At 41.6% G+C, this 13773-nt stretch overlaps 4 protein-coding genes across 4 annotated transcripts; 2 read left to right on the forward strand and 2 right to left on the reverse strand.

Moving 5' to 3' along the window:
- Positions 1–635: 635 nt before the first annotated feature.
- On the forward strand, positions 636–3213 carry LOC124175420 (39S ribosomal protein L3, mitochondrial). The gene is made up of 7 exons (XM_046555655.1): positions 636–855; positions 954–1050; positions 1203–1454; positions 1950–2090; positions 2190–2350; positions 2638–2827; positions 2919–3213. Exons 1-7 carry the CDS (start codon positions 794–796, stop codon positions 3153–3155), a joined length of 1140 nt encoding a protein of 379 aa, XP_046411611.1. The 5' UTR covers positions 636–793; the 3' UTR covers positions 3156–3213.
- Positions 3214–3384: 171 nt separating this feature from the next.
- Positions 3385–4549, forward strand: LOC124175421. Its single transcript, XM_046555656.1, has 2 exons — positions 3385–3961; positions 4074–4549. The coding sequence occupies exons 1-2, from the start codon at positions 3788–3790 to the stop codon at positions 4464–4466; spliced, it is 567 nt and encodes a 188-aa protein (XP_046411612.1). The 5' UTR covers positions 3385–3787; the 3' UTR covers positions 4467–4549.
- A 527-nt stretch (positions 4550–5076) lies between these two features.
- Positions 5077–6324, reverse strand: LOC124175619 (IQ domain-containing protein K-like). The gene is made up of 3 exons (XM_046556018.1): positions 5935–6324; positions 5693–5829; positions 5077–5318 (listed from the first exon to the last, which is right to left on the reverse strand). The coding sequence occupies exons 1-3, from the start codon at positions 6322–6324 to the stop codon at positions 5123–5125; spliced, it is 723 nt and encodes a 240-aa protein (XP_046411974.1). The 3' UTR covers positions 5077–5122.
- A 1403-nt stretch (positions 6325–7727) lies between these two features.
- On the reverse strand, positions 7728–9628 carry LOC124174771. The gene is made up of 3 exons (XM_046554234.1): positions 8813–9628; positions 8548–8729; positions 7728–8469 (listed from the first exon to the last, which is right to left on the reverse strand). The coding sequence occupies exons 1-3, from the start codon at positions 9580–9582 to the stop codon at positions 7934–7936; spliced, it is 1488 nt and encodes a 495-aa protein (XP_046410190.1). The 5' UTR covers positions 9583–9628; the 3' UTR covers positions 7728–7933.
- Between the last annotated feature and the right edge of the window lie 4145 nt (positions 9629–13773).

Genomic DNA, 13773 nt, shown 5'->3' on the forward strand with positions numbered 1-13773 from the left:
TTCATTTGAATTAAGAGAACCAGTTTTACCTAATGGCGTTCCAAAGTATACTGGTTCCCATAAAGATACCTGTAGTACTGCGAAACTCCTATAACTCCAGAGAGAGGTTTTTTGATTTTTCAACCCTAAAATGGAACATTTGACTAATTATTCTTCTGGCAGTCCTTACTTGCTATTTTTACACGTTTTTTGAAGCACACCACTATAAAGAAGAATCGTTGATCATTTATCAACCCAATATCCCGTATGGGTCCTCAAGATTACATTGTTCTATTCATCTATGGTTATCAATATTGTATTAATTTTACTTGTAGTACTGGCATGAAATTCCCTTGTATATTCAATTATCGATCAAACTCATGATAAAGCATTGACCCACTTAATTTCGTTGACTTACTATATTCTTCTTCCTTAACGTTTTCGCGCAATAAATGTAAATTCTAGTCGGTTAACCCTTTGAAAATTTCGCCTAGTCAAGACAGTTACGCAAACGGTAGTGAATGTTTGGTTGCGGACTAACAGGCGTTAACGCAGCTCAATCGGACACCAACACCATTTCCAATAAGTGCGTACAATTCTCGTACGCAAGCGTAGAAATCCGAGAGAAAAAGCATTCATGCACGCTCAACTACACACACTCAACTTCACATTCAAGATTCGAGGCAAACTGAATGAGCTTAAGTTAGGTTCAATTTTAAGCATTGAGTAAAATGTATTAGCCGTAAATTGAAGTGCCGTAAAGAACACGGAAACAGAGTACAAGGTCTGCAGCATTAGTATACCATCATCAGGCATGGCTGGGCTGCTCAAGTCATTTGCCAACCTGCAAATATCCTGCAAATTTCTCCACCCTAGGTAAGTTGCGTACGAATTACTCGTGCGACTACGATTTATAGGTTACGTAGTGCCCGGTTAACCACAAAGTCTCAAACATTCTTATCATTTTCTCCCAGGGTTGAAGCCATCACAGTACCTTCAAGAGGCAGAAAACATTTAAACTATTGGCCAAGGAAACGCCATCCTATATGGTTGACAAAACAAACTCGCGTGGCAAGTATCGCATCTCTACCTAGTAATAAGTGATCCTGCTAGAATAGTTACGCAGGACGTAATACTGTATCCCAAGACGAGTCGTACTCTTTATTTTCTCTCTTCTGCATATTCTCATCAAATTCATCATTTGATTGAATCTTGTTCAATAGCAATACAACGAAAACCTTACCGCCGACAATGCCCGGTTCATCAAAGAAGTCGTTGATACCAAATATAGTAACTCTGAACTCAGTCTGGGTATCGCTGGGTCCTTACGTGCATCGCCTCTCAAAGTTGAGCCAATTGAACCTAAAGCAGAATGGCAACCATCCTATCGACGCACTGGTGTCATTGCTAAAAAAATTGGAATCTATCCACTGTGGCTGAAAAATGGAAAAAGAGTTTTCACCACTCTTTTACAGGTAGAGTGTATGCTGCTTAAGTAAAAAGTTATCTTCAACACTACACAATTGTTACAGGTCTGGTGAACAAAAAAAAAAAATCCAAAGAAAATTTATGAAGATTCTGCATCTTACTATGTAGTTTCTCTTAAAGCTCAGTTTCCATGGAGTGAACTTATTTTCCAATCAGTACTTTTTACTAGAGTTCATTAACACCATGATTTGTAAGTTGTTAGTAAGTAAAAGGAAACATACTCGAGCACTTCATGACCCAATAGGATAGAAATCTTTCATTGTTAAACTTGTTTCATTGTACAATCTTGTACATCCTCCATACTTCATCATTTTGAAAGTAATTGTTTAATTAGGCACTAATAAAAACTAGAGTTATAATATGTAGCAGAAATATTCCAATTCTATACTTCAGAATCGAATTGTGCAAAGTATTTTGTTGTTAACATAAAATTTTTAAAATGACATAATTATTGAACCCTTGACAATCTGATTATTCTTCAGGTGCTGGATAATCATGTGGTACGATACATACCGCCAGAAGACTACAAGCCAATACTGTTCAAGCGTAAGCACAAAAATAACCCTAGGCGGGAAAAATTAGGTTGCCTTGTGGTTGGTTCCGACAGCTGTGACCCTCAAAAGGTAAGAATTATTGCTGTATCTGTTTCACACATTTTATGAAAAATGTAAACATCTTTTAGGTGCCGATAACAAAACATTTTTCATTCATTACGTTTACAGTTCACCAAGGAATATTGCGGCCTCTTTACTGACTCCGGCGTTATGCCTAAGCGTGTATTAACTAGGTTCCGCGTCTCACCCGAAGCAGCGCTAGCACCTGGTACACCACTCGTTGCTGCACATTACAAGCCCGGACAAATTGTTGATATCAGAGGCAAGACGTAGGTGTTTTTATCGTTTTATCCATTTCAGATTCGACTAAACGTAAATCAGAATTAAAAGCATCTGCATTTTTTTTTTTATCCTAGCTCAGTATTTTGAATAACAAATATAGTTTTTCATGTTCGTGATTTATCTGTTCTCAGTATTGCAATATATAATGACTACTTTGTCTTTAATTTTAGGTTTTCTTCATTCATTAAACCTTCAGACCCTCACACTTCATTATAATAAGTGTTTTAAAATTAGTAGCGAAATAACTTGTTTCTTTATTTTCACGTTTGGGCAGTATCGACCGTGGTTTTCAAGGAGTATGCAAACGGTGGGGATTCAAAGGTGGTCCAGCCTCGCATGGTGTGACAAAAACCCATAGAAGACCTGGAAATATTGGTGGTGGTGGTGAAAAGGGTCGCGTATGGCCCGGAACGAAAATGCCGGGTCACATGGGTAATCGTATGCGGATACACAAGGGTGCCAAGGTATGATCGTCATTGAATTCTGGATAGTTTTTTTCAGCCGTCTCTGTAATGACATTCGAAATACAACATTAACTGTTTTATTTATCCACAGATCCTTCGAATCAATACAAAATATAACGTATTATGGATTCATGGTATTTCTATTCCCGGTGAAACAAACTCATTCGTTTCCATATATGACACAATTTTGCCGCTGAGGAGGCTGAAAGAATCACCAAGTTTTCCAACTTATTTACCCACAGCGGACGAACCTTTACCAGAAGAATTGTTTTGCGATGAGTTGCATCCCTTTACAGAACCCACTATTCAATTCAGTGAAGAATCGTAATACGTGTATTTTATTATGTTAGGAAAATACAGATGATATCGACTGTCTTATGCAAATATTTTATATTCCAGTCTTGTCTACCAAATTTTTATTGCGTTTCCGAAACTTAAAAATAACCTTACTATATGCAACCCGCATAATGTTCTCATGCTTGGTTTCGGAACATGCTAATTGATACCGAGAGGTAGTGCCACTGACAAGGGGTGGCGATTTGATGAACTACTTTTGCCGAGCGCACAGAGAAGCCGGAGAGCTGGGGATCACTATAAATGTGTTCTGTATCATTCGCTGCTTTCCGGATGCTAAATACGGCAGAGCATTGATCGATTACCGACGATACACTTCGAAAGTTAGTTCCAAAAAGCCGTTTCGGATCAGAGGGAGTTACAAAATCTAGAAGAGAAAAAACGCAGCGTGTGAAAAAATCGTGTTCACGGTGTAATGTGTATTCAGTATTGGGAGCGACATAACCTAAAGATTGCATTGGAACTTTGAAACTCGACTGGTGTAATTTCATTTTAAGTTCTCATTGGTAGAATAACGCTCGAGAGTCTATGTGGGTCTGAGAAAATTGCACTTATTTAATAATCTACGAATATCTTCTGAGTTTACGATAAATCAATTCTTTCACAATGCCGATAAAATATATTGGTAGAACAACAGATTTCAAAGGTAAATCGCTATGGGAAATTGTTGGGAATTTGAAGAACGGTGGCATTGGACGTATCGTTGCCAGACAAATGTTTGAAAGATACCCTGAGCCCTCTTTCATAAAAATTCTCAAAGTCGAAGCACTGCCCTACGAGGTAAGCAATGACTGAAAACTATGAACCAACTTAACTTAATCCTATCAGCACAATATTTTTTGGACAGACTTAAGTTTTTACAGATCATTTTTGACCTCTCTTACTTGCACAGGAACCTCGCAAGGTCAGCGTCTTGGTGGAACGAACGTTTCGTGGAGTTAAATTTGACAGACCTGTTCTCATAAGAGCGGCATCTTACAAATCAGACTACCAATTGATTCCCAAAGATCAGGAGGCCGCGTACTGTAAGACTGAAAAACCTAGAACGATGTCAATTTTGGCACGGACATGTGACTATCCACCACTCTACAAAGAGATGCTAATCCGCAAAATGAAAGCTAAAGGAACTCCAATAACAGAAGAACTGAAGCTTGAAATTCAACACACAACCTCTACTAATAAGTTTGCAAGGGTCGCTGAAGAGGGAGAAACTCCAACAGTCAACATGACTATAGACATTGGGCCAACATGCTCGCCACGGCTCTATGAAAATGTAAAACAGTAACTTAGATTGTGAAAATTTTGTTTGTTATTAAGTCACTAGTTGTAAATAAACGCTCGACTAACGTGCGAGTATGAAGTTTTTTATTGCTCGTGCGTATTTCTTCTGTTAAAATATATTAATTTAAATGCATTGTACACGATATTACTTCACAACGAATTGCGACAGTATTATTTTGTAATTTTTTGGTGCCATTGTGATCTGTAACGTTGACAAGGTTCAGCGTTTCTCTCGCGCTTTCGTTTTTCCAAAAGTTCCGAATCTAATAATGATATTACAGTCAACTGCGTGTTGAATGAATATTTCAAACGTTACCAAAAAAATCAATAGACAACTTACAAGTTATGCCCAAATCTGCCGCTTCTTGTTCAGCCTCTGCAATAATTGCCTGCAAATAATTAATAGCAATTAAATTCGAATTTTAACTCAGCCCATAAATGTAAATTTTTATATGCCTAAAAATTTGGAAACTCTCTTGGTAATATTTTTCTGAAACCAGAATCTCTCCGAGAAAGTCCTAAGACACTGTTTTAAAGTTAGTCAGAGATTTTACAAAAGCGGTTACGCTTTTGAATATGTTTAAACGATGATGATCTTCTCTTACATAATTATTCCGACAGAAAACACCGGAAAAAAATCATAATTATCTTTTTCCTTTCTCAGAATTGCTGAAAAATCTGGTTTTCCAAGTTTTTGTAAACGAAATTTCCCATGGCTGGCAGTACCTTCCAAAATAGACGCATTTCTTGCACATCTTCCTGTTTTCTCACCAGCCAACCCCGGACCCATTTTTGAATAATCAGAGCACCATCTTCTTGTGTCCACAGCCAAGATTTCGGGAAAATCGGCCTTGGACTGTGCATTATACATATATACATTTCAAACCTGATCATGAATCGAGTATCTGATGTCCAATGACATACTGTGTACGTAGTAACCGTGGTATATTTAAGTTCTATAGTAAATTTGAATGCGAAACTGTAAATTTAAATTTGATTTTTTGATGAACCATTGAACAGATTTTCTTAGGTTTTTCAATAAGTTTTACCATGTAAAATACCGTCAAACACGAAATGCTGGCCCCATCTTACCCCAACCCTACTGGCTGGTTTCTAGCACAACTGGGTTCCCAATTCTTTCCGTAGTACAGTTAAATTGTAATTCATGTTGTTAGGTGGTTTGTAAAATGAATTAAGTAATGATCACGCCATTAATACGTCGTCACTAACTTTGACTTTAACCAGAGTCTAAAGGGTGGAATACTGAAAACCTCCAACCAATTCTGCAATCTTCTAGGATGACGAGGATTACTGTTCCACAAAATTTCAGCGAGAAAGTCAAGTCCGTTGAATCGACATTTTTGAATCTGAAATTCAAAGCAAAAATCATCGCATTTCTTGTGCAATAAACACAAATAAGCATCTGCTTTGTAGCTGAAAAAAAGAAAGTCAAACCTCAGCCCTTGACTCACACAAAGAGCGTCCCACTCCTGAGCTTGCATCAGCATCGTTCTCATCGCCGGAAGCAGAAGAGGAAATATTTTCTGGTCGAGAAAATCAGCAGGACTATCCTGCGGCTTGCCTGCTGGTTCCGAAGCATTCCTCTCCTTAATCCACTCCCTGTAAGGTGCAGTTTTCTCTTCTGATTGTCGCAGTATGCTTTCCCAGAGTGAAACGTTCACCACTTCGACCTCGTCGTCGCTGTCCAGACTGGAGTCCTTACTGCTCTTGGAGTCGAATCCGCACGGGTCCGGACCGCAGATGCATTCTTTGTCATCCTCGTCATCTTCATCGCAAGAAAGGCTCCTGAGCTCTTCGGGCGAAGGATTGAAAAAACTAAATAATTGGCTGTTCTGACACATGATAACCGTTTCATCAGATTACTGCACTATTGCTAAATACTATGAAGATCGTAGCAGTTGGAAAAATCGATTTAAATCTGTCGCTCAATTTTCAAACATGTTTTGTTCCCCGTAAAAATGTACATTATACACACCCGTTTGATATATTGACCATCTTGCGTATCAAAATTCTTGGAAATATTGAAGCTGCTCTAAATAGGCTTCGCCAAATGTGCCCATCGCACTAAATTGCTAAGTGATGAAGAGGAAAAATATTGAACGGACCAGGATGGAAAAATAACATCATATTTCAACGCTATGAATGGCAGCATATGTGTGACACAGATTCCAACTGAAAACCATACAAGCTTTTAAATGCAGAGCTGCCAAAATTCTTGTCCGAAGTTAAGAGCTCAAGCTAGCGCAGCCTCCAGTTCCGTGAACGCCGAGGAGGCAGAAAGTACGTGTTTCAAAGCTAGGTACTTCGTTCAGTATAACACTCTACCTTACTTCAGAACCACATCTTGATGGAGCTCAAAAAGATGCGGTAAAAGGAATAATAAACAATCGCCGAAGTCCGTCGCAGAGTCAGAAATCAGTGCAAATCGCGGGAGTCGCCGCAGTCCAGAAAACAGACTCACAGAGCACCAAGAGTAGTGATAAGTCAGTGCCAATCGTCGGGGTCACTGCAGTCCAGGAAACAGACTCACGGAGCACCAAAAGTAGCACCAAATCGGATTCGAGGAGTCAGGAGAACCATAGCCCCGTTCAACAGATTCCTCAAGTATCTGAACGGTCGTCAAAAAACAGCGAAATGTCTTCCAGAGACCGAGCTTCGCCCTCCGCAGCAGCTCAGGGTGCTCAATGGGATCCAAATTCACACGATCCATGTCCTCCGACTTGTCCCATGGCCATGGCTAGAGGTAAGCCTTTCATTTCCATCCGAGCTTGGGAGCTTTCGAATTGATGAAAGATTGACATTTAACAATAAGTTTAAATTCAGAACGAGCGGCAAAAAAGGCTCAGATGCGACAAGAAAGATTGGACGATTATTTGCTGAACAAGGGCTTCAGCTACTTCGATGATCTCTGTACCTGCACCTCGATTTGCGTTTATAATCAACTAAGAAGAGACAAGTTCGTAATTGACGTATTAAAGGCCGCGTGCTTGTTTGGCCTCGGTATTAAGCTCTGTGAAGAATTGGATGCCTGGAATGCAATCGAATAATCGTTGCAATGAACGTACGATAAAATGTTCGTGTAACGAAAACAAAACAAAAATTCGGATAGGGAAAAAGGGTGAGAAAAACGTAACTCAAAAAACTAAAAGGAATCGAACAATTCAATACTTAATGCAATGTTATTAATTATGTTGACAATTTTTTGTTACACATATCCACAATTCACAAACAATTGACACCAAGAATAAAAATAGTCATTCTAATTTTCAATTAAATTAAAGCGGGGATCTTATGTTGCAGCAAGTGAATTCCCATCATCATCTGTACTTCAACCTATACTAGAAAGATGAAAATACAGCCTCAGTGCGATTGTGAATGCATTTTATCAGAATTTTCTACAAAAGTGTCCATAACTCAGTCTGCTACCACAATTTGCGGTAAAAATGATACTTATTTCCTTGTCACCGATCTCTGCTTCAGCAACGTCTTGACAACACAGAGCAAGCCAACGCTGATCACAAGAACGAAGACGGTCAAGACGTAGGGTACGATCAGCTGAGCATCGTCCGGTCTATAAGTTCTCGAATCGTTTTCCGGTGCTCTTTTGACTACCTTGAAAGCAATGTCACTCTGCCAGTCAGTGACATTGGCTTTGGCGTCCGTGTCGAGGCCAGTCGGACTCCTTGCTCGTCTTGTATGCTCCTTCGGACAGTTGAGACTGCAGTCCTCGCCCTCAAGACATCCCATCACCTTGACGCTGACTACCATTTCGTCGGTCTCCTTCATGTTCTCGAACATGAATGCCTGAAAGACCAGGTAGCTCTCGAGCGGCGCCACCCTGTACTGACCGCTCGGTGATATTTCGGGAATCTCAGGATTGCGGCAACCCTCAGCATCCAGGATCCACAAACTGTTCATCACTCTCTGCTGCTGACGCGCCTCGATGTACTGAACGCTAACCTCGCCGATCCTCGAGTATTTCCACCCTGAAATTATTTCATCGAGGGATAATTAACCCGTCTTCGATCACGGAATGCACACAAGTCACGGATACATTGACCTACCGTCACCATCCCTGACCAAAGCTCGCAGCAGGATTTCTTCCCCAAGAACCACAGTTCCACCAGGCAGTATCTTGACGTCGAAAACGTTCTCGGAGTTGTAGGATTTCCGAAACAAACCGATGTCGGTCTGGAATGCATTCTTCAGACCCCCGGCAGCAACTCTCGGCGCCATTCTCGCAGCTCTGGAATGAACAAGTATTCAACAGTTCAATTGGTGACTGGAATTCAAGGTACAGGCTTTCGGACAAAGAGGATTGACGCTCACGTGTTCAAGGTCTTGACGTTGATCTGCGTTGTGTGCGAGGCGGTTTTATCCTGAGTCTTGCACTGGAGGGTGATCGTAGTGTCGTCCTTCAACCTGAGCCCAGAGATCGTTGGAAAGCGAACGGTCAAGCAAAAGAAGGTTCCCAAATCGGTCGAGCAGTCGGTTACGCCACAGTTCCAGAAATTCTCCTTCTCAAACCTGAGCCGATATTCACCCTTGACCTTAACGATCTTGCAGACATCGTTACTGATAGCGTCTATCAGAGGATGATCGGTATCCTTGAGTGCGGTCAAAGACGCCCGAAAGTACAAGTCCTGGCCCGAATAGTGGCAGGACATGTCGTTCACCTTTATCGCCTCCGAAATCCTTGCGCCAGCGCCGAGCTTCAGGGTACTCTTAAAGTTCGATCTCTGACCGATCCTACCAGCGTAAGGATGCAAAAAGTAGCGCCCTTCTCTGGCAACGTCTTCCCGTGGTGTCTGAAGATCGGTTCTCGTCGTTGGCCAAGTCGTGCTCAAATCGATGCTGGTCACACTGTCGATAATGACCGGTGGCGTGGCCAAAGCCCGATTATCGACGACTTCCGGGAGCAAAGGGTCGCCCACTGGTTTGGGGGGAAGATAAACGGGGGCGATTTCTCGCGAGGTGTTTGCCACTCGACGAAAATTTATCAGCACTGGTTCCTGGGGGGCGGTCTTTCCGTGCTCTAAAGTTCCGAGGCTGCAGCGCGCTGTCAATTCGAGGCAGAAGAGCGCGATGGCGAACCGCATCGCGAATATCTGAGCGGAAATTGACGCCGAAGGGACAGTAAAAGCTCCGAGACGACTGATCGATCTTTCGTTCGAAATTTTGCTTTTATAGCACCGTAGATGTCGAAGAGAAACCCGACGAGGTCATGAGCCCCCATTGTTGGTTCGGCGCGTTTCTGATCATGTACCCGCCGAAGACAAACGCCCAATATGACACAAAGTCCATTATATTAAAGAGGTACAGACACGTCGAAGAAGTGCAGACAGTCACGCAACCCTCATTCGTTATTCGAACGGCGATCCCGACGAATTAGCATAAACAAGCAGAGTGTGATATCCTCGTTTTAACACCCGAACTGCAGGCTATTACTGGCCCAAAACCCATTAGCATTAGCGGCCGGCATTAATCCGTTATGCTTATAACCCGATGCCCCAAAAACGGTGTGTATAAATCGCACTGCTGCTGTTCTTGTGCACTGATTTAAGCCGAAGGATGACGCCTAATTGACGCCTGCTCTCTGGATCAGTGAGTGCCCGTCTTATCGTTCGTACAAGCGACAGCTTCGTCCGACGTTTCACGGTTGACACACATTGGTCATAACTTCATGTATCGTGTGCCAAGTTCTCGAATTTGAAACCCTCAGCTGCAGGTTCAGAGAATTAAGGATCCCTCTTCGGTTTCGGGATGATACGCTGCGAAGCGAAGCGGCATGTGAGAGAACAGAAATTACACTACCTGCAGGTTATTAATAACCGGTAGTCACTTGCTTCATTAATTGCGTTTTCATGCTAAACCGCTCATCGACTCCTCTCGAAGAATATATATCGCCATCGCAAGATTATTTACTTTCACCTCGTTTAAACCCGCGACGACGTTTCGTGCAGAGTAACTGGACCGCAAAATATCGGTTTCGAAATGCTTGAGGAGAACCGTGGAACGATAAAAGACCATTCTGAGAATACTTTAGTGAGTTTAACATACCTTACATGATATTGAATCTCGTGCCAATTTCAATTCGGGATTCAGGCACTCAGAGGTCGACGATTATTTCACAAGTTTTCTCGTAGCGCATCTAATTTATATACCTGAAAAGAAATCCAGCAAGAACTTGGGACGTTTTTGGCGACGGTCAAGGTCCACAGAACGCCATGCGGAAAATGCAGGTGGCTAGATGTTTGCAGGAAATGCAGAGAACTTGTGTTCCGCTTAGCTTAGCTTGGCGGGCGTTCGCCATTAATTTTATCTATGGTCCGTAACAGACTGAACCACGACGCTACAGTAACGGATAATTATATCATTAATCTCGAACTTCATCATTCCCTCAAATTACCGCGATACGTATAACGCGGCGAAAGGTAAATCAAAGAAACTAACCCAACAATGGAAAGGAATATGGTACGCATATCACGATTCACGCATATCACTCTGAAGTGCCTTTCAATGGTCACGTGATACATGCATTGGGTGAATAATTATATCTTCAAATAAAACGAGCAATTTTTTGCCGTCCCTATATTAATTTGAAACTCTTTCTGTTTTTTTTTTTTTGATGATACGTCCGACCGTTCAAATTTTCTTTTCAATGATTGGACCCTCTTGGGTTAATGAAATATACATTTAATGGGATAGTCAATGGAAATCATAGCATTGTCGAATATATGATTGAATTCTGTGGATATATTCATAATTAGTGTGATTGTTAGGTGTGAGACTTGTCGGTATCTTATACCAAGACGATATTTCCGTAACGGTTATATGGTGTATTATTAATAAATGGATTCAGTATGCGAGTAGAATGTAACGTAATTACTGCTGATCAACGCGGGGGAGTAATTAAACTCGCCATTATATGCGAGCGGGTAAATTATATACATAATAAAATTGCTGACCGGTGCATACGAGGCTTACAGCAGCCGGTTTTTTATCCCATCCGCGACCAACCATCGTTTCCGTTACCTGCAGGTATAACAGCAACCGTAATACTACTTGCGGATAAACGAATCGGGAATTCCGTTTTCGTTGCATTTGCGAAAAAGCTCAACGCACGCGTTGTACGCAAGTATAATACATATTATATACATACGTATTGCTATATGACAGAGTCCGTCAGGAAAATGATTTGTGCACGAAGAAAGTAAAGTAGAACCGTGTGGCGGAGAAAGAGAAAAATAAAAAACGAAAATTGACAGCGTAAGGCAAAACGAGACAAAAAGAAAACGCGTCAAAGAAGACGCTGTTAAAGCTGCCTCGTCGACTATAACGGAAACTCCGTGTATGTACCTTCGTCCACCATTTATAAAATTGGCAACGCTGTCAAGCGATGCACTTACTACCGGGTTTGGAAAAATTGTAGTCGGAAAAAATTGCAATTGCATAAGAGACCGACAGTCCTGAGGGAAATATACAAGGTGAACATAATAATAGTCAAATTATACAAAAATTCTCTCTCAACTTGGCCAGGATCATTGCCTGAGAGAAATTACTGTACCGGAGATCATCGAGTGCAAATTGTTGCAAATTTTCGAGCGTTGCAATCACGTGTATGTTGAAAATCAATTTTCCTGCAGAAGCTAGAACGTTATTTCAGTTACTGGCCGATCGAAATGCGACACCCGGTGTGTGCAAAGGAGTGCGATGTAGATCCTTGAGGATTTGAAATTCCGCGTGCAACAGGATGATCGAGTATATCACGCGGACAGTGCGCGTATCTAACAGCAGTCTGTTATTCATTGCTTTGCATCTTCGCCACTTTCCGGGTAGAATATTAGTGTTCCGTTATATTTCGTTTTGCCGTCATGCCATGCCTTTGCGGTGGTCCGATATGCAGGTATGCGTACCTTCTACACACGCATTCTTATACGCGTCAAGTAGTTGATTGATCAACACCTGGTACGACTTGCCGACACGGCGCTCGTAACTCCGATCGACGATCATCGCCAATCCAAAAACCGGCTTCACTCGTCAAGTCTTCACACTTCAAGATTCTAATCTGCCTCTCAGGTGCTCGAGATCTCTCAATGTTGAGCGTGCGTGCCAGTTTAATTTCGCAAAACGTATACGCGAACCGAAATTTATTTTTAAATACACCATTATCAGAATTCTAATCCACCGGTTCTTTCCTTGTCGATCATTAAACCTGAATCGGATGTGAAAAATTTTCGTGAACGTACTGCGGCCGCCCCGATATGCCCAACTCGAAACAAACGTTACCCTCCAGCAATGCATCATGCGATGAGGACGAAAAAACTTTATGGAAATTTATTTAAAAACTAAACATAAATATAAGACGCGTAAAAATCCCCGTTATATCGACGCTGATACCCCAGTTTTTGAGGAAATCTGGGATTTGAACGAACTTCCCGCAAGAATTGGTGAAGAATTCACTTGGGAGATGAACCGCCTGGGTCCCAGGATTGCAACCTGAGCGAAGAATATCATTTTCTTTGTAGTATTATTCTTATTCTGCAAAAAAAGTAATTGTCTAACAGACACGATGAACGGACTGCTTCCGGTTTCCTAAGTTTAACGAAGTGTAATTACGCATTTGAATAAAGAACTGAAATGATGGCGGGGCGAAAGAATTCGCGCTCGGCGTTTGAATTACAACGGAGTTTTTTACCGCGGTCCAAATCGGGCCAAGACTCTGTGTCCATGTGTGGGATGCCCACGTTATACGTTCGGTAGAGTGACCACTGCGTGCGGACCACCGGAGCGTGGCACACGTACCTACCTACTTTAATCAGAAATAACAGATTAAAGTGCAGTTAGACAGTTAACGAAATGCAAAATACAGGGGAATACGAGATGACATTGACCCAGTAAGCCTTCCGCTGACACTCGGTGCACACGACTTGTTCAGGTAGGCGATATCGACCAGTGCCGTAAAGTAGACCGAGAAAGAAATAAACAGAAGATGAAGAAGAAGAAGAACCGGAAGCAAGGAGAGAAATAAGATGAAAAATACGCCGAAGTACCAATCGCGTATTATGCCACACAGGTGTGTGAAAAGATCTTTACCCTTCCAGAAGAACGAATCCTACGCGTATGTGAAGAAGAGAAAAAATGAGAATTATGTTTTCCATTTCAGCGCAGAAATTGTTTACAAGAGAAATTCGTCGTAGCGGTTACAAGACAGTCTTGAAAAATTCCGAGGATTCTTTTATTACTTGACTGTACAATACTCGAAAACTTCGCATCGTATATTCGAATTA

The sequence above is a fragment of the Neodiprion fabricii genome, chromosome 2, assembly GCF_021155785.1.
Source record: "Neodiprion fabricii isolate iyNeoFabr1 chromosome 2, iyNeoFabr1.1, whole genome shotgun sequence".
Lineage (NCBI taxonomy): Eukaryota > Metazoa > Arthropoda > Insecta > Hymenoptera > Diprionidae > Neodiprion > Neodiprion fabricii.

Excerpts from the sequence above, each read along its gene's own strand:
- LOC124175420 (XM_046555655.1), top strand. The coding sequence starts at position 794 with ATGGCTGGGCTGCTCAAGTCATTTGCCAACCTGCAAATATCCTGCAAA. Across the intron at positions 1,455-1,949 it reads TTTTCACCACTCTTTTACAG|GTGCTGGATAATCATGTGGT; the intron begins GTAGAGTGTATG and ends ATTATTCTTCAG. Across the intron at positions 2,828-2,918 it reads GGATACACAAGGGTGCCAAG|ATCCTTCGAATCAATACAAA; the intron begins GTATGATCGTCA and ends ATTTATCCACAG.
- LOC124175421 (XM_046555656.1), top strand. The coding sequence starts at position 3,788 with ATGCCGATAAAATATATTGGTAGAACAACAGATTTCAAAGGTAAATCG. Across the intron at positions 3,962-4,073 it reads TCGAAGCACTGCCCTACGAG|GAACCTCGCAAGGTCAGCGT; the intron begins GTAAGCAATGAC and ends TTACTTGCACAG.
- LOC124175619 (XM_046556018.1), bottom strand. The coding sequence starts at position 6,324 with ATGTGTCAGAACAGCCAATTATTTAGTTTTTTCAATCCTTCGCCCGAA. Across the intron at positions 5,830-5,934 it reads AGGAGTGGGACGCTCTTTGT|ATTCAAAAATGTCGATTCAA; the intron begins GTGAGTCAAGGG and ends TTTGAATTTCAG. Across the intron at positions 5,319-5,692 it reads AGACTCTGGTTAAAGTCAAA|TCCAAGGCCGATTTTCCCGA; the intron begins GTTAGTGACGAC and ends TATAATGCACAG.
- LOC124174771 (XM_046554234.1), bottom strand. The coding sequence starts at position 9,582 with ATGCGGTTCGCCATCGCGCTCTTCTGCCTCGAATTGACAGCGCGCTGC. Across the intron at positions 8,730-8,812 it reads AACGTCAAGACCTTGAACAC|AGCTGCGAGAATGGCGCCGA; the intron begins GTGAGCGTCAAT and ends TGTTCATTCCAG. Across the intron at positions 8,470-8,547 it reads TTTGGTCAGGGATGGTGACG|GGTGGAAATACTCGAGGATC; the intron begins GTAGGTCAATGT and ends AAATAATTTCAG.